The 18,178-nt window shown below is 31.2% G+C and overlaps 3 protein-coding genes across 4 annotated transcripts; all 3 read right to left on the reverse strand.

Moving 5' to 3' along the window:
• Nucleotides 1-4,207: 4,207 nt before the first annotated feature.
• On the reverse strand, nt 4,208-5,530 carry LOC108321080 (plasma membrane-associated cation-binding protein 1). Its single transcript, XM_017552725.2, has 4 exons — nt 5,236-5,530; nt 5,074-5,163; nt 4,897-4,981; nt 4,208-4,816 (listed from the first exon to the last, which is right to left on the reverse strand). Exons 1-4 carry the CDS (start codon nt 5,344-5,346, stop codon nt 4,482-4,484), a joined length of 621 nt encoding a protein of 206 aa, XP_017408214.1. The 5' UTR covers nt 5,347-5,530; the 3' UTR covers nt 4,208-4,481.
• Nucleotides 5,531-7,202: 1,672 nt separating this feature from the next.
• Nucleotides 7,203-12,873, reverse strand: LOC108321043 (DNA replication licensing factor MCM6). Of its 2 annotated transcripts, none has more exons than XM_017552682.2 (19): nt 12,703-12,873; nt 12,465-12,614; nt 12,263-12,388; nt 11,930-12,092; nt 11,577-11,770; nt 11,271-11,466; nt 11,111-11,185; nt 10,604-10,833; nt 10,403-10,517; nt 9,584-9,658; nt 9,366-9,506; nt 9,069-9,272; nt 8,820-8,981; nt 8,683-8,738; nt 8,452-8,594; nt 8,315-8,374; nt 8,105-8,227; nt 7,763-7,893; nt 7,203-7,527 (listed from the first exon to the last, which is right to left on the reverse strand). In XM_017552682.2, the coding sequence occupies exons 1-19, from the start codon at nt 12,777-12,779 to the stop codon at nt 7,402-7,404; spliced, it is 2,547 nt and encodes an 848-aa protein (XP_017408171.1). In that variant the 5' UTR covers nt 12,780-12,873; the 3' UTR covers nt 7,203-7,401. The 2 variants fall into 2 exon arrangements, with proteins under 2 accessions (XP_017408171.1, XP_017408172.1); XM_017552683.2 differs by having other exon boundaries at nt 8,315-8,371; nt 12,703-12,872.
• Nucleotides 12,874-15,029: 2,156 nt separating this feature from the next.
• Nucleotides 15,030-16,525, reverse strand: LOC108321085 (probable purine permease 4). Its single transcript, XM_017552729.2, has one exon. It carries the CDS (start codon nt 16,388-16,390, stop codon nt 15,215-15,217), a length of 1,176 nt encoding a protein of 391 aa, XP_017408218.1. The 5' UTR covers nt 16,391-16,525; the 3' UTR covers nt 15,030-15,214.
• Nucleotides 16,526-18,178: the final 1,653 nt, after the last annotated feature.

Here is an 18,178-nt window from a genome sequence, read left to right on the forward strand (position 1 = left end):
TGCTCAAAATTCCTCTATAATCTACTAATTTTTTTATTTCATTTTTTACTAAAAAAGTGTATATTTGACATTCAATACCTTGCAACAAAAATTAACTTTTTCTATTTGCATTCTTCATCTGCTTTTCCTAAAACATATCATATAAAAATAAGACAAGTATTTTAGACTCAAACCTTCCTTGTCCTTTGAAGTACATATCCTATCCCAATCTCCCTGAACTAACTTTCCACTTTCCTCACATTTTTTTCAAAAGAAATTTCTTTGTATGTTTTTCATCTTTTATTTTACATCTTTGGGTAACTTGAAGAAAGACAAATATATGTATTTCTCTTTGTTCCATGGTCACTCTTGCCAGTTTTGCTTGTATATAAGTTCATTTTCAATCCAAATTAGCATAAGTTCAAAATATTTCATTACACTTTTCAAAGTCAATATACTATGAATTGTTTTGTTCTCCAAAAAATATGATTGTAAATCTTAGTGTGCTGAAATCTTTCTAAGGTAGAGAATCTTGTTATAAATGTCTAGTGAGTAGATAGCCTAATGAAATCTAAGAGTTGATAATCTAATGACCAGAACAATAGTTTTCTTTAGTGGATTGGTAATCACTTTTTACATTTTCTTTGTTAGGATTATGTTTTTAATTCTCGTGAATTTTTATGTGTCCCCTTTATAAAGATGAGTTGATGACGAAATATAAAATATATAATAGATGCAAATTGATTTTTTTTAATTTATCATTGAAGGTAAGAATTTTGTATTGGATCCTCCTTTTATTCCTTTACTTCTAGATTTGTTATGTATATAGAGATTGATATTTTTTTTTATATTTTCAAAATTATACTAATATTTATCTCCATAAGGTAGATTTTGAATAATGTGAAACCTAGAATGTTATCATCGGATGATCTTATCTCAGTTTATCCATATATGTAATATCATTTTGGCATGTCCACTTAAGATAGTTCGATCACACTAAATGGAGATAAAGTTAAATAATTGATAAGAAAGTGTTGTATTAAAAGTTAAGGTATCCTAAACCATCTTAAACTAGGTCATGCATACTCAACCTAAACCCATACAGGTAAAGACTCATAAATGTAATACAAAAGGTATCACTCACAAGATATGACAACAAGTTCATTAACTATTGCATTTTATTGTCTCTTACGTCTTGTTTACTTAAGTGTTATTGTAGACAAGGACTTGGAAGATCTTAGTTTGAGAAGAGAAAGTGCAATCAAAAGTTAGAAGGTAGACACGAAGAACCAAGTGGTACATCTTGATCTTACAAAAACTTCTATTTTCATCCTTTAGGTTCAATGCATTCAATTTTTCTATCAAATTATCTATAGAATTCAAATTATTTTTTATTCTACCTTTTCAACTCCAGATTTTTCAAGTTTTTCTTTCAACACCTTACATATTTTTTTGTATGTTTTAGTAACCAAATTTGAAAACACGGTATCTATAAATTAATAGTTAAATATCTCAAATATTTCAAGTGTTTAATCCATTTTAGATGTTTTAATCCTAGTAGAAATTGATCTAATATGTTTTTATTCAACAGAAACTAAGTGCTTCAAGTCCAACTTTCCAACAATTATTGTGATTCCAAAAACGTATTTGTTTTTTTATTTCCTTAAGCTTTATACAAGGTAAATATCTTTCTATATTTTTTCTTGTATACACACTATATTTCTTTCCTCCTTTATTACTCCCACATCTTCATATATCTCCATTTCAAGAACTATGAATTCTTTGGTATTGTAACATAATAATTTTATGGATAATTTTTTTATTTTTATCTCTTTATTCAAGGGCAACAATTTCTTCTTTTCACTCTAAATGTACCATCTAGGCTCTATGTCTTCCTAACTTCCATTTCATAATTGAAGTATACTACATTACATGTTTCATACTCTTGATTATATACAAATACTAATATATAGAGAACATATGCTAGCATAACTTTAATTTAGATAATGATGGTAGATGCTATCATTTTTTTTATTGTATGTGCCTTAATACTGTATTTATAAATGTTCAAATTTTGATTGTTATAAATCAATGTTTTCATTAATTTCTTAACTAATTATGATAATGTAGTCCTTGAAACATGATATATGATATTATTGATTTTTGTTCTAGCTCATTTGTCTAACATCCCACTATTTCTATTAATTAATTATCACATATTTCATATAAATCAATGACAATAAATCTTACTTTTTTTATATAAAAAACTAAAAAGGAATGTGGAATCCTAAATAAATTGTTATCAAATATGAAACATATATAATTGAAAATATCTTCTTTAAAATTGTTTAAATCCATACATATCCTTTAAAAAAAAATCCAAACATATCCAAAATGAAATTCTATGAACTGATTTTTCACTACACAAATTAACACAATACTTTATAATATAAAATTCTCAAAAAAAAATTGAGAAACATATCCAAATTTTAACTTGTATTCCTCTCCTATCCAAGGTAATCGGTTCTCTATGTAATTTCTTTTTATAACTATTTATAAAAAAAAAAATATCATACACAACAAAAATCTCAATCACCATAATTGTTTACTAATTTTTAACCAATTCATCGATTTTCAGAAAATCAAGATTTTAAGTAAAATCTTATATTATTAAATATCATTCATTCTGCTCTCTAATGTGCCAAGGATCTTCTTTGTACTTAATTTCAGAGATCTCATACACAATATTTTTCAAATCAAAGTAGCACAGAACATACGTTTTTCTCACATAAATAATGAACTCTATGTAATAATAAAGTTTTCATATTTAAAATATCAACCACAATAATTATATATATATATATATATATATACACACACACACACACACACACACACACACATATATATATATATATATATATATATATATATATAAACTATAACATTTTAATATATATTAATCACAACAATAATAATTTATATCAACAGCAGCAATAATTTATATTAACAACAACAATAATTCCACACTAACAACCAACAGAAACTCTAAATATAAATAACATAATTTTTATAACAATACTATCTTATTTTCTTAAAAAAAATGCAACATATATAATATAATTAATTTTTTTCTTAAAATTGATAACAATACAATCTTATTTTCTTAAAAAAAATACAATATACATAATATAATTAATTGTTTTCTCAAAATTTATAACTATAATTAATTTCTTAATTCAAAATACAACATAAATATCCTTCATGAGTAATTATAATAATTTAATCTCTTTTTCGTTAAAATCAGTATAATTAACAAAGTTGTCTACCTTTATTTCTCTTCTTAAAATATCTAAATATTCTTCAATAATTAATTTTTAAATATATGTATTCACTCTTTATTTTTTTAATTAAAAACAACACACTCTAAAATAAATGAAAAATATAATAAACTATATATTTATTTAATAAAATTAATTTAATATTATGAAAATGTGATGCTTACAATACGCGAAACCTAATAATATCAGTTACATTAGACAAGTGTTATAGTTTATTACAATAAATAATTTTTATATTTTAATAATTCAGATATTCTCAATTTTTATAAAGAAGGTTTTTCCATTAGACTTTGAATTTATAAAGTTTCATTTAATTATATTACACAATTATTAACAAATATCAATGTATAAGTATATATGTGACTTCAATATTTAAATATATTTGTTATCATTTAAAACACTGTAGTTTGGTAGTTTTATTCCTCATAAACTAATTACATCCCATTAATTTCTTTCTTTTCTTAATATGATAACAAAAAGAAATTTTTTAAATAATAATTAATTTTAGAGATAAAAAATACAGTAATTAATTTAAATATTAATTTAAAGATTAGATTTCTAAAATAAGTATTAAATAAAAATTATAATTAATTTATGAATTAGACTCTAAATTATCATTAACATTATCAAAATTTTAGCTTAAAAAAAGTAATGTTTAGAACAATTTCATATTATCTAAAATTATTACTCATAATATGTTTAAACACATCAAAATCCCTTCTTACCAAAAAAGCAAAGGCTTTACCTGTAAATTCTAAGGAATTGGTGGCGAGAGCAGTTAATTGACACACAACACAGAGGAAGAAAACAAATAAATATAAACTAAGCCAAACAGAACTTCCATGATAATGGAACACTGACAAGTGTTAAATGAAACAACAAATAGCTACAGGAAGGGTTCCATGAACCAATTATTATTACAATTTCTTGAATGAGAAATCAAAGTGAAAATTACAAAACAATTCACCATACAACATTCACATGCATACTAATCACCAAATCTGCAGCAAAATCAAACTAAGCACCACAAAACCGATTTTACACAGGAATAAAAGAATAAGGGAATGCTATGTCACAATTTTCAGTATATCCAAACTAAGAGTACAGTATATCTGCTGCATCCTTCAAGAAAGCAGCTACATCTTTTTCTGTACCAAATTTTCAAGCCTTTGCTGCTTCTTCTTTCTCAGCTGCTTCAGTAGATTTCTCTTCCTCTTTTGCAGCAGCTTCAGCTGGTTGTTCTTCCACCTTTTTCTCGCCACTTGTCTCTATTACTTGTGCTTTCTCATCTTCCTTTTTCTCCTCTTCAACCACTATCTCTCTCTCTTGGACAACAGTACTACTTGTTTCTTCTGTTTTAGTTTCACCCTTCTCTTCTTTCTCTTCTGTAACAACGAAAGTTGACACCTTCTCAAACACAAAGAAAACCGAACTCGAAGCCAAGGTTGGTCCAAACTTAGAAGATGCTTCAGATGCCGCCTTTGATCCAGGGAAATCTGAAATTTTATCATTCCTTTATAAGTAACAGAGATCACAGTTACAACTTTGAGTTAAAAAATGGCCACAATCACTTTACCAATTTTAACAAGCTCTTCTAGGAACTTGTGAACTTCTGTGGTGTTCTTCTTTAGCCCTCCTTCTTTGCGTTCTTTAACCAAACTCTACAAGGTGACAAAAAGTTTTAAATCAATCGTTGGTTTGACTCTTTCTCTCTATTTCTTGTATTACATATATGTGTATGCTCAGTTCTCACCTTGATTTCAGTTGGTGAAGCCTCATATATTTCAACCACTTTAGTTTGAAGTTCAGTCTTCTTTTCTTCAAACACTTTGTTGTATTCCTCCTACAAAGAAAACACCAAATTAAGAAAAAGTTGAAGGAAAAAGGAGTGAGAAATTTGAGAAGAGTGTGAAACCTTAGAGTCATCGAAGGACTTGGTGGCCTCAGCAGCAGCAGCTTTCTTGGAGGTATTCTTCTCGAAAACCTTCTTGATCTTGGGAAGAACCTTGGACTTCCAATAGCCCATGTTGTGTTTTGAAAGTTTTGAAGGGACTTGAAAGTAGATATGAATGCAAGTGTTGAAGCCACTTGTCCTTCCAAATCAATAGGCATATATAAATGATGATAAGTATGTGTTACTGTGAAGGAACTGAGTCACCAATCCAGCACAGACATCATACATAGTTCAAAGTTACAAGCAAAGAAAAGAACCTTGAAATTGGAAGGTAATTACATGCATGACCTATTGCACATTCATGCCAGCAAAAGTGTGCTGCTCAAATGAGTCTGTCGGTCCATGCAACAAGTATGAGACGTTAACGTCAAAGATGAAGGAAGGGCAAAGAGGTAAAGACAGGATAATTATAAAAGAGTTATGTCTTAGAGATATGATTAATGTGGTAATTATGTGGGGTGGGAGAGGGGTATAAAAGGGAAGGGAGGTTTTGTGGGGGGAAGTGACAGTTGGCACTAAACTTATTCCATAGGTGGCAAATATCAGAAGCGGGTCCCTTACGTTTTGTATTTATGTTATCTATCATTTTATTAATTTTATTGATTTTAATAGGCATGATGCTTATCTGTAACTCATAATTTGGCTTTATCATCTGCGTTGGGTATTCTTCAAGACAAAAATGCGTTTCTGTTTAATTTGGGTTCTCAACTGAAACTTGGCACATGGCTTAGCTGGTATGCTACTGCCAGTCACTTCCATTTTCTTATGTTCAAACTCTTTTTCAGTTTATAATATAAACAAATCAATGAGTAATACCGTTATTTGACTGCCTAAACAACCTTGTAAATCTATGCTTTGTGTGTGGATAAACTCAAACTCTAAACTTATCACTTGTAGGGTCTACAAACCCTCGATGTAGATATACCCTACCCTCTTCTATTTTGGAAAAGGGGAATATTAATAAATACTTTCATATATATTTTTGGAATATATTTCGATTAAATGAGATTAAAATACTTGTACTTTGATAATTTGGTTTAAGTAAACTTTTGTATGCGTGAATTTATTTTGTGAAAAGGTTTTTAGTGTTGGAAGGGTACTTTTAGTTTAAAGATGTATAAAGACATTGTCAACAAAATATATATATATATATATATATATATATATATATATATATATATATATATATATATATATATATATATATATATATATATATATATATATATATATATATGTATATATAATATGAGTCGTCTGAAATTTTGTTAATATATTTGTAAGAAACAATCATAATATGATTATATTACAATATATATTTTATAATTGTACAGCTTTCATAATCTGACTCTTCATTTTTGTAATTGATACAAGGCTTCAAAAATAGATGAGATAAATGATTAGGTAAGGTATGATATAACTGGTGGCGTACAAGTATGTATACATGAAATTAGTTATATCAAACAATATATATTTTTAGGTTTCAAATTTGTTTTTAAAATACTTATGATTATTTAATTAGTTCAGAATATAGATTGTTAAAAAATAAAGTATATACAAAATAACTTTTTATGCATTGTGTATTTTTCTTAAAAAATTTACAAAGTTTAAAGTAAATTTTGATTTGTTTAGTGATTTTTCATGTCAACTGCCCTATATTGAGACTTAAATCTAGCCCAGGTTATATCTTTACTAATCCTTCTCACCTTAAAAATTATATCAGTCGACATTTTTATTGTTTTTTTCCCAGTAATTATATTAGACAAACCTTGTGTTTATACTAAAATGTAACAATTCAATATGTATATTATTGGCAACTGCAATAAGTTGAGGCGGACATAGAAAATAAAACTAGTGATGAAACTCTGGGTCAACATGTGTAGGTACGTGTCTAATTTGGGAACATGGTTGAGTATAAAGTAAAAATATGATGAGAAGGACCTATAGAATAATAAATACAAATATTCTAAATACAAATACATCATAAAGAACCATCACAATCAGTTTTCCATCACTACAAAGCAATCAGATAAGGAACCAATTTGCAGCTCAAGAGAGACAAATAAAGTAATTGTGAATGGAAAATAGGAAGTGTGTAATTTCTAATTTCTTTCTCTCTTAAGACTGTCAATCCACGACATAATTGGGAGCCACCGCTAAAATTCGGTTATTTCTAGGTGCGCCTCCTCCTTCGGCAGCCGCCTCTTGCCCATCATCCACCACTATCAAATGACCTTCTCTGCGAATTAAACTCTGCACCACCAAGTGTATATTTAAAATGGTCATCAATAATATTTTTTAATTCTTAAAAATAAGTAAGACTAAAATAAAATACTATCACCACCTCAACACATTCCTTTCTACCGGATAAAGATGAAAATTGTTAAAAATCACAATGATGTGATTACAGTTTTAATAAATTTTATCCAAAACTTCACAAATTATAATTAATTTTAATAGTACTAGAAAGTTCTCCACAAAAAGATACCTCTATAATAGCTTTAATTTTTGAAATTTCAGTTGACACTTCCTCCATCGAACTGTAGTTATTTCTCTCGTTTTGTTGGTCTACGTACCATTGAATCAAATCTTTTTGTCTCATTCCAGCCAAACCATTTCCTGTGAAGTTCATAGAAATTCCCTCTTTAATCCAATAAATAACATTTGACACATCTAATATTCCAAACAAAAAATCAATAAAAATATCTTGATGTATAACATGATTAAGTACAAGTGTCCGATCATTGAACCAAAAGCTAATTTGATTTAACATTTAACTTTTCTCGTGTTTCAGAGTTAAATAACAAAAGCGATGGTTTGAAGTGACCACCTTGCATAGCAGCCTCCTCATGCTGCCTAAGACGCATGATAAGGGCGCTGGTTACTCTTTGGAAATATTCATCACTTATAACGAGTTTTTTCGCTTGGGGTTTAGACCCATCCGCTGGATTTCCTGGGAGATAATAAAACCAATGTAAAATTAAGCTTGCTTCTTTATCAATAGATAATTTCAAGGTAAAATGGGATAGGGACACCTTACCATCATTTCGGTCAGCTTGTCTCGTTCCCTGGGAGTTAGATCCATCTGCTTGATTTCCTGCTGGATAATTAACCAATGCATAACTAAGCTTAATCAAGAAAAGATTTTCAAGGGAAAATTGGTGAGCAGCAGCTTACCATCATTAGAATCTCTATTATCATTTCCATCACCTCCTGCGCCATTAGCATCTCCATTATTTTCATTTCCAACACCACCAGCTGCCCCGGCATTCTGATTTTCTTCTTGAAACTCTGACAGATCGATCTCACTAGACTCCACACTGCAGAAAAAAGTAAAATGCAATTATAACCGAAAGCTAGATCCCAAAATAAAAACTGCAAAAGGTAAACGTGAAATAAAATTCTTACCTTATAATAGAAGTTTTCAGCAGTTTCACTGCTAGACGAACATGGCGAGGTTGTACCTGATACCAAAGCTTCTTTAGACCAAACATAAAATATGAAATCAGTGAATATTGATAATAAGACTCTGAAATTTAAAGAACCTGATTGTCCAAATGACACCGTGCGATGGCCTCTGACAGCCTGATTAATGCTTCCAACTGCCTAACTGTCATACGATAAGCAACTCTACTCCCTGGATTTGTATCACCTCTACGAAGCGCAACATAAGAGTCTACCAGTAGTTTTCTGGCATCTGACGTGAGCTGCATTAATAAGGCTAAATAATAAGATAGGTGCACAAACGCAAAAGTTATCCTCATTAATAGAAGCACTCCAGAGGAGACCTTAACCTTTGGTTTAAGAGTTTTTGCATACGCTATATAACGCTTCAGTTCTGCTGTAGAGAATGCTGGAGCAAGAGCAGCTTCTCGCTTTTGATGAACTCTCACAATATGATGGGCAATGTGATAATCTGTCTGATCATCTGGATCATCAATCATAACATATACGAGATCGAACCTCGAAAGTATAGCCGGTGGAAGGGCCACATTGTACTGAAAAAGAGAAAAGGGCAAAATAAAACAGTTAGGCCGAGTTGTATTTAAAGGCATGGTGATCCCCCATGACTGGGTATTGGAACATCTTACCTTAAGTGGTTTAGATTTATCATAGCGTCCCCCAGCAGGATTGGCAGCGGCAAGAATGGACGTACGAGCATTAAGTGTTGCTTGTATTCCAGCTTTTGTGATACTAATAGTCTGCTGTTCCATGGCCTCGTGAATGGCAACCTACAACCCAGTGAAATGAGACACTAGCCACTTCACGAGCACGGCACGTGATGCAAGTAAAAAAGAATATGCCTTACCTGATCTTTGATGTCCATCTTGTCGAATTCATCAATGCAGCAGATGCCATTGTCAGCAAGCATCAAAGCACCAGCCTGAAACAAGAATTTATCGATATAAAAATCGAGTAGTCAGGTAAATATCGTGCAAATCAGATAATGATGATTTTGCAACACACAAGCATGTTGAAACCCTCCATTCTGTTCTGTGGCATTCGATTTCATACAGTACCAGCCAGTCACGTTTCATAAATAGTTCTACGCTACACTGAGTTGTAAAATTAAAATATTCTAGTTTCATAAATAGTTCTATGCTACACTGAGTTGTAAAATTGAAAAATTCTAATTTCATAAATAGTTTTATAAGCTACTCTATACATCAGTTGTCATTTTTGAATGCAAAATTCCCATTGCAACATCATGCAAACAATTCCGCATTACTGGAACTCACAATCCATGATGGATAAGAATGCATTAATGAGACAGGGGGACCAAAATACATGTTCTGACTTAGTTCAATGCGTTTATGTAACATTTTATTATTTCTTGATTACTTTTTTCCAGGGAGTAATTCAGGCTAAAGCAGTTTCTATTACTGTAATATGTTTAACACATAATATAAACGAATAGAGCACTTGTTTAATGCAACTCAGACTAGGAAATGCATTGCATATTTAAAATTAAATTTCACTAAATCATAGAATAATGTCAGTTATACACAGATAACGAAAACTTAAAGTTAAACAAATTTTTAGGTACTTAGAAATAATCCAGCTGTTGTAATTGATAGCGCAACTAAATTTTACATTTCAATAAATGCAAAAGGGGAAGATTATTGACCTCAATACAAAACTCCCCAGTTTCTGGTTCCTTCGCAACAGTTGCAGTCAAGCCTGCAGCAGATGAGGATTTCCCAGATGTATATACAGATCTTGGCACTATGCCTGAAGTATACCTACAACGATAAAATAGCATACATAACCATTCACGTTGCACAAACCAGTATAAAGTAAACAACACAAAAAAAAAAAAGAGGATTACTTAAGAAATTGAGATTTTGCACAGCTGGGATCTCCAACAACGCAAACATTTATGTCTCCTCTGAGGTTGATGCCTTCATGAGTAAATTTGTGAACACCACTCATGAGCATAAGAAGGATAGCTCTCTTTATATCTGGATGACCAAAAACAGTTGGAGCAACGCTTTCAACTAGTTTGTTGAAAAAATCAGGAGTATTCCTCATTCGTTGAATTTCATCCAGTTCCTGCGTCTGTTAAATCTCCAAGGAAAATAAATATAGGGTTAATTGTGTTTTTTCAAATAAAAGATAGGCAGAATAGCAATCAACCTAAAATTCTTAAGTTGATTAAGTATATGACAACGGCAATGATATTCAGTCAATGATTAAAGAAAAAGTGCAGCCCTTATACATGAATATTCGACAAGTTTCATGATAGAGGTGACACGTCCCAAATGCTTACAGTGTAGAATCTAAACCAAAAGATGACATTATAATGAATATAGATAGAGTGCATCATGAAACTTACAGTAAACTGTTGGTAATCTTCATCGACATCCTTCTTTCTATTCCTGATGTCTATTTCTCTTCTTCCATCACAAATCTGAATGAAATCATTCAAAAACAACATCTGTTACAAAATCAATCAGATCACATGAACATGACATGAACATTGACAAATAACCAACCTGAACAGAGTTAGCAATAAACGCTAGACGATAGGAGAGGTCTCTAACTCCCAGGGCCTTGAGGCCACCGACACCTTCATTTCCAGCGGTGGGACCCTTGCGTTGAGAAGCATCACGACGACACTCTGATCTCTCTCCAGGAGATGCTAATGCCATTATGTCAGGTATGACAACTACTGTACCTGTGAAAATCACCCTACAGACAGCCAGAATGTGATCGATTATTCTGTTATTCAAGTTCAGGCAATAGAAAGAGCCACTATACTTTGACTAGTTCAAGGAAATTTGGGGCAAGAGAAATCTCACGTGTCACCAGCCCTGGCCTGTTCCACGATCTCATGACGAAGAATAACATCCAATGACCTAGGAAGAGAGCCCGCAGGTATCTCTTTGGATGTCTCCTGCATTCTGACCCTCTGCCAATCAGCAAACTTGCTCTCCTGGCGAAGCAATACCCACCTTGTTCGATTGCTACAGGTGGCATTTGTACAGATTGTTGGCTGCAGTGTTGCGTAACATCAGAATGGGAATAGCAAAATTTGAAATCAATACACCCAGCAAATGACAGATAATAAATTATAAAATCCATACATAAATATAACATGATAATGATAAAACAAGACAAGAATCAAATTAAAACATAATATTGTTTTAACCACCTCGGTATACTTGAATTGCTGTTCAACATTCTTTATAACACCGCCGCATTCCAAGCACTTGAAAGTTCCTTGGAGAAGTTCAGGTCGAACCTCACTTGTCCTCGTCACCACTCCTGTAACGGATACAAGTCTCCCAATTTCCGAGGTGCCCAATTCCCTTAACCTGCAAAAGAGTAAGCTTAGCGGTGAACAAAATGCACGGAATTATTTCCATGAGCTCACTCAAACTCTATCAAATTGAAACACCAGAGCCTTCAATTTAAGTTAAAAATCGACACGACCAACAAATTAAAAACAATTAACAGTAAAAGCTATAGCAAAAAATTCACAGACCGCTTAATAACTGCAATGTTGTAGAAAGCAACGTTGATGTCCTTGTTAGGGCCATCGTCGGATACAACTGACGGCTTGAGTTCCATAACAAATCTCTTACAAGCGTTCCTCAAATAAGGTTCATATCTAGAAAAGGCAAATCTCAGTGCCGCGAAATGTTAAAAACCTCAAATACTCAAAGTCTCAAGACATGAATAAAAACCTCAAATACTCATCGGAGATAGTCTGCTGGAGGAGGTCACTGAATTTGACGACGTGGGAGAAATCGATGAACATAGTGTTGGATTCGTTGACTCTCATCACTTCAATCTCCGCTTCGTATTGAATCTCGTTCCGTTGGCTAGATTTGAAACTGTTGATTCCGCTCAAACAAACAGCAGAGTTAGTAATTTTCATTTGAAATGAAAAGAAAGAATCAGAAGACGAAAAAAGAAGGGAACCTTTTGAGAAAATCCAAAAAAGCGTTCTCAACCGTAACGGCTTTCTCGTCCACCGCGAACCCACCGAACGCTTCCATTGTCGATTCTTCTGCTTTCTCTGAGAACTCCGAACCCTATAAACTCTTGCCTTTTGGAATCTCAGTTCTCTTGTACAGTTTCATACTAATGGGTGTGTGCTCTGGCGGGAAGTAAATGACCGGAAACAACGTCTTCCCGCCAAAACGTCCCCTTGATGGGCCTTTTTGGGCTCCTCTATAACGGCCCATTTCCGGTTTCTGTCTACTCCAGCCCATGTCTTCATAGCAAGGCTGGGCTATGCAAATTGTGTAGAAATAATACATCTCAGTTCTCACACAATTTATTTTTTATCAGTGTATTTAATTTAATTTGAACTTAGATAAATAGTTTGTCATTTTTCATTTCACTTTCTCATAAACATGAGATCATAATTAATTTAAAATAATTTTAGAAAAAATTTAAACAGGGTACAATTAAAAAAAGGCAATTAATTATACTTTAAAATTTAAAAACATGAAAATTATTTCGTATTTTATTTGACTTCACTCCAATAAGAGCAAGGATTTTCTTTCTACACCCCCTTTTTCTTCCTCTACCCCGATAAAACATGTAATTATCAAATTATCTCTCTTTAAAATTATAATAGTTTAGAAAATGGAGTAGTTCCATTGAATTGCTTGTGAATCTTATGAGATAGGGTAGTTTCATTCACCCAAGATATTTTCTTTATTCAAATGTCAATGTCAATGCTACTTGTTGGGCAAAGGAACTGTGATCGAAAAATATGCAATGAATATTAGATTCTGAATCAGGCATAATCATCACATAATCTATAAAATCATCACATTAATACGAAAGAAATAATAAAACATCAATTTTCACAGTTTTTTTCTTCAACTTGTAATGTTGTCTTACGAAGCCATTAAATCTTTATAATTTCTTCAATTTATAATAAGTTTCAAGTTTATTTATTTATTTATCTATTAATATCAGTGCATTAAATTATTTATAACTATAATAAACTATCGTCTAACTTCAACTACTAACACCTATAAGCTGCTATCTTATATTTTTAATCACAATATATGACGAGCAACATTTTTTAGTTTTTGAATGAATGTGTACTTTACATAATAGAATAACGAACTTTTGTTTTGGAAGTCTAAATAAATTTTAATTGTAACGAATAAATACAAAGCGTGATTATCCAAAATAATGTTTAAAATTATATCGGCACCAAACTATGATACAGTAAGATTTGGTAAATTAAACAATACGCATCCCAAATATTTATCTCTTGATATACACAAACAAACAGTGTTTTGGATAATTTGTAGTGAGTTGGAAGCATTGTAAAAGTTCAATTTTTAACAGAAATAATTATCATTTGGTTTTTTAATCATATTAACTTAAGATAACTTTTTAATTAAGATATTAATGAATGATGGTCATAAGAGAAATAGACTTGTGAACAAAAAAACTAACTTTAGAAAGAAAATTTGGGAAACAATGCATCAAAGGAAGGAGTGTCATATTTGTGTATATAGAGAGAACTATCTTAAAAAGGTTGGAACTTGGAATGCATCTAAAAGAAACAAAAATTCCTCTCATATATAGCTGCACATAGTATATACGTAATTATTTTGATAAGATCCTAGAAATCTTTATTCTTACATAAAGTCACAAAATAAGTTTTAAATTCTCTTTGAAACAACTATCTCCTTATATCTAACAATTCCTAAATTGAGCTTGTCTTCCAGAAATATGTCTCAAAAATAGCAATACCTTGAATAAGTTTTAAGTTTGTCTAGATCAACTTAAATGTCATGCTGCACTTCATAAAACAACAACCTTTTCAAAGCATTTTAAATACTTGTTAGTGGTCATAAAATTATTCACTTTCCTCTAAAAATAAGATTTTTCACATAATAATAATAATCCTGTCTCTATATATTTATCTACTATAAATGGTATAAATAAAAATACATGTTAAATTGATAAAAATAATTAATCTGTTTAACATGATATAGAAGAAGCAATGAACTAACATTATATATAATGAAATTTAAGTTTATGATTTTAGTCGCACTTTGTAAAATCTTTTTAGTTTTTATTTGACTTTTCAATGTGTTGAATGTGTATAATTAAGATAAAAAGACGTAATTATTTATGTATTATTTAAATTTTCGCATAATGATACACTCCCACAACATTCGTGATTTTTCTCTCCCTCTCCAACAACCATCGTGATATTTCTCCAACGTTATATTATCTCATCAATACCAGTTAATGAAATTTATGCGAAGATATTTATGAAAGCAAATAAACTTCTGCCAATACATTAAAACGACTCATTAAGAGTAAGTTTATACAAGCAACAACGTTCTGAATACATGAAACTAGAGAAAAGCGATACTCTGACATTGATAATGGACACTAGTGGAAGATTTAACGATAAACTACATCACACAAACGAAAATACATAATACATAGTTCAGTTAGCCACAATGTTGACGATGTGGTTCTTGTTCCTGGTGAGAGTTTTGTGTTGCTCCTTTCGATTTAGTTTGTAGATGCCATAGACATAAGAAAGGAACCCCCAAATGCAGAGAATGGTGGAGATAGCTTTGAAACCGCCGAATGCATCTTTGTAGACCAGAACTCCTCCCAACACATTCATGGACAACAATGCCGTCATGCAAATGCCCCCTGTCAGAGAAGATGTCAAGAACACCATTCCTGCAGTTCCCATGAAACACAGCTGCCAAGTCACCACATTTCCGATCACCGTCACCCAATAAACCATGCATCCCTTGTCAAACACCATTCTACTTTCTTCCTTCATCTTAGCAAATCCACCCCCACCTGCCATGCCAATTGTGGCCAGTGTTGTAGCTGCCAACTCCATCACAAGCTGCATTTCCATCACCATTTCATAGCAATACACCCTCCTGTAGATCTTCTCCATCAGAGGCAGATAGAACGCAAACATCAGGCCTGCGGCTATGGTGCAGAAGAATCCAAAGAAGTAGTGCTTCCGTGTGATCCCCTCTGGTGTCTCGTGGCTAGAGTCCAAGGCTAGGAGGATGGAGCTCAAGGTAAGAAGGATGACACAGTTAACGTTTGAAAAGGTTAGTTTTTGCTTGACAATGATGACAGAGAAGAGAAGGTTGAAAACAAGCTGGGAAGAGAGCAAAAGCGCTGAGGTTGAAATGGGAAGATATGAATTTCCCCATGAGAAGAAAAGGTTGTTGAATCCTAACATAACGCCAATTGCAATTGAGAGAAGTAACATTCTTGGAGTGAAATCGGTGAAGGGCACCCTGTTTGTGAGTTTAAGGAGATAAGGGAGAGAAATTGGGATGATCAAGAGAGGAAAGCCTGCGGTTTGAACCCAGGTTGAAACCAAAATGCTTGAACCTTTGTGGATGAAATAATACTTAGAGAGCAAACTAGCAGCAAGAGAACCCACAAAGAGACAGACATAGTTAATCACCAAAAGGGGCATGTACCTCTTGTTAGTGATACACTTTTGATCTGCATGCACCTGCATTGTTGTGTTGTTGTCCATGGCAAGAGCTGAATCTGCATGCAAATGTGCTACCTCTTCTTCACTTTCACGATGAGTGAACTCAATTTCACTTGTGTGGTTATTGACAGAGGGGGTCATGGTGAGAGAGAAGAAGATGACGATGAAGTTGTGTTGGGAAGAGTGATGATGTAACTCTTTGGAAGAAAGCGATCATGTTTTGAAACCGAACAGTTTATGTTATTCCACTCTTTTTCCTTGCATGTCAGCTGTAGCGACATCCATCTGTCATCTCTGTTTCTCATATACTTATGTGGTACTGTTACATATTTTTATGAATTTTAATTTTTAAAACACTCATTTATTTACCACAATTATTTAATTTCTCAGTAAAATACCATTAATTAACTCCAACGTTATTATAAAAAATTATTAATCAACTATATTTAAAAAATAAATCGTTAAAATAAAACATTATTTCTTTTATTAAAAACATGAATCCCGTTCACACCACCTTTTTTTTTCTGTTTCGATACTCTCTATGTTTCTCTATCACACTTGTTTATATCATGTTGGCATTTTCTCTGAGTTATTTTATTTGAATGAACTAAAATTAATATTTATGTTAATTTAAGTTTAAATTAAAAGTTATTGTTTGAACAAAAATATTACAAAAAAATAATGTAAAATTAAAATTAATACTATTAAGTTATATATTTCTCTCTCATAATAAGTATATAAAAAAACTCTAAAAACAAGATTATTAAATTACACTTAAAATGTGGTCCTTGAATAAAAACAATTTTATGAAGAATTGTAACTTTTGTGAGTTTCAATATGTAAAATTGTAGCTTTTCTTAGCATTCTGGCTGACTTATAGCATTGCATGCAAAGTGTGGGAAATGACAAACTCATACACTTTGATATTTACAAAACTGGCACAGGGCGCAGCAATTTAAGCCTATGGTTTGAAGCATCTTCAGAAATGCATCAGTTGAAAACATGTGAGCTGTGAAATTTCTGGGCTACCCATATGCATGCATTCATTTTCATCGATATTATCACCTTCAGTCTCAAACAACCAACACAAAATCAGAACCTTTAATAAAGTTTATAAAACAAAATTAATGGAATAATATTTCTTTTTTACTTTTTGAACCTAAAATTGTTAATCAAAGAATTTTAACATTTTAATATCCAAGGATGATATAATTAAACAATTTTTATTAAATTTATCAACGCCATATTGAAATTCAATTAACTCTTCAGTTTTTTTTTTCATTCTAGTTTCATATACTACTGAAATTGTTAACAAAGTTGCCAACATATTCTACCACTTTTTAGTTATTAAGAAAAAATAAAAAGTTATAAAACATGAAATATTATATATGTTTAGAAAAATATAAAAGTTATTTATCTAATATCACAACAACTATGAAAAATAAAATAAAAATATATAATAACACTTCAATAAAAATGTTCTATTCACTAACGTATTTTCTGTTTTTAGATGACTCTCTCAGACCACTTTTGTAGCAATTAATATGGACAAAATATCAGAGTATCTTTTAAGCATTTTGTTTGCAGATTAAAATTAAATGTGGGTGCTTGTGAAATAACTTGTATAAATAGTAAAGTTAATTTAATTGTGATACATTGATGTTTTCAAATAGAGAAAAAAATTGAATTCTTTAATATAATTCAATTGTTTTATGCATAAAAATTCAAAATAAAAAATAAATTAGGTAACTCAAGAAGTTGCCCCTAAAACTTTAAAATATGTTTCATACAAAGATATACCATCTGCTTATAAATTTGGCTTTTTAAAATACACAATGTTATATGAGATATACTTACTAAATAATATTATCATAGTTTTTTTTAAAGTGTAGATTTTTAAGGAATAAAGTGCAAAGACACCTTTCAATG

The sequence above is a fragment of the Vigna angularis genome, chromosome 4 (genome assembly GCF_016808095.1).
Source record: "Vigna angularis cultivar LongXiaoDou No.4 chromosome 4, ASM1680809v1, whole genome shotgun sequence".
Lineage (NCBI taxonomy): Eukaryota > Viridiplantae > Streptophyta > Magnoliopsida > Fabales > Fabaceae > Vigna > Vigna angularis.

Excerpts from the sequence above, each read along its gene's own strand:
- LOC108321080 (XM_017552725.2), bottom strand. The coding sequence starts at position 5,346 with ATGGGCTATTGGAAGTCCAAGGTTCTTCCCAAGATCAAGAAGGTTTTC. Across the intron at positions 4,982-5,073 it reads CTTCACCAACTGAAATCAAG|AGTTTGGTTAAAGAACGCAA; the intron begins GTGAGAACTGAG and ends GTCACCTTGTAG. Across the intron at positions 4,817-4,896 it reads AGAAGAGCTTGTTAAAATTG|ATTTCCCTGGATCAAAGGCG; the intron begins GTAAAGTGATTG and ends ATAAAATTTCAG.
- LOC108321043 (XM_017552682.2), bottom strand. The coding sequence starts at position 12,779 with ATGGAAGCGTTCGGTGGGTTCGCGGTGGACGAGAAAGCCGTTACGGTT. Across the intron at positions 12,615-12,702 it reads TTTTTGGATTTTCTCAAAAG|TTTCAAATCTAGCCAACGGA; the intron begins GTTCCCTTCTTT and ends CGGAATCAACAG. Across the intron at positions 10,834-11,110 it reads AAGATTACCAACAGTTTACT|ACGCAGGAACTGGATGAAAT; the intron begins GTAAGTTTCATG and ends GAGATTTAACAG.
- LOC108321085 (XM_017552729.2), bottom strand. The coding sequence starts at position 16,390 with ATGACCCCCTCTGTCAATAACCACACAAGTGAAATTGAGTTCACTCAT.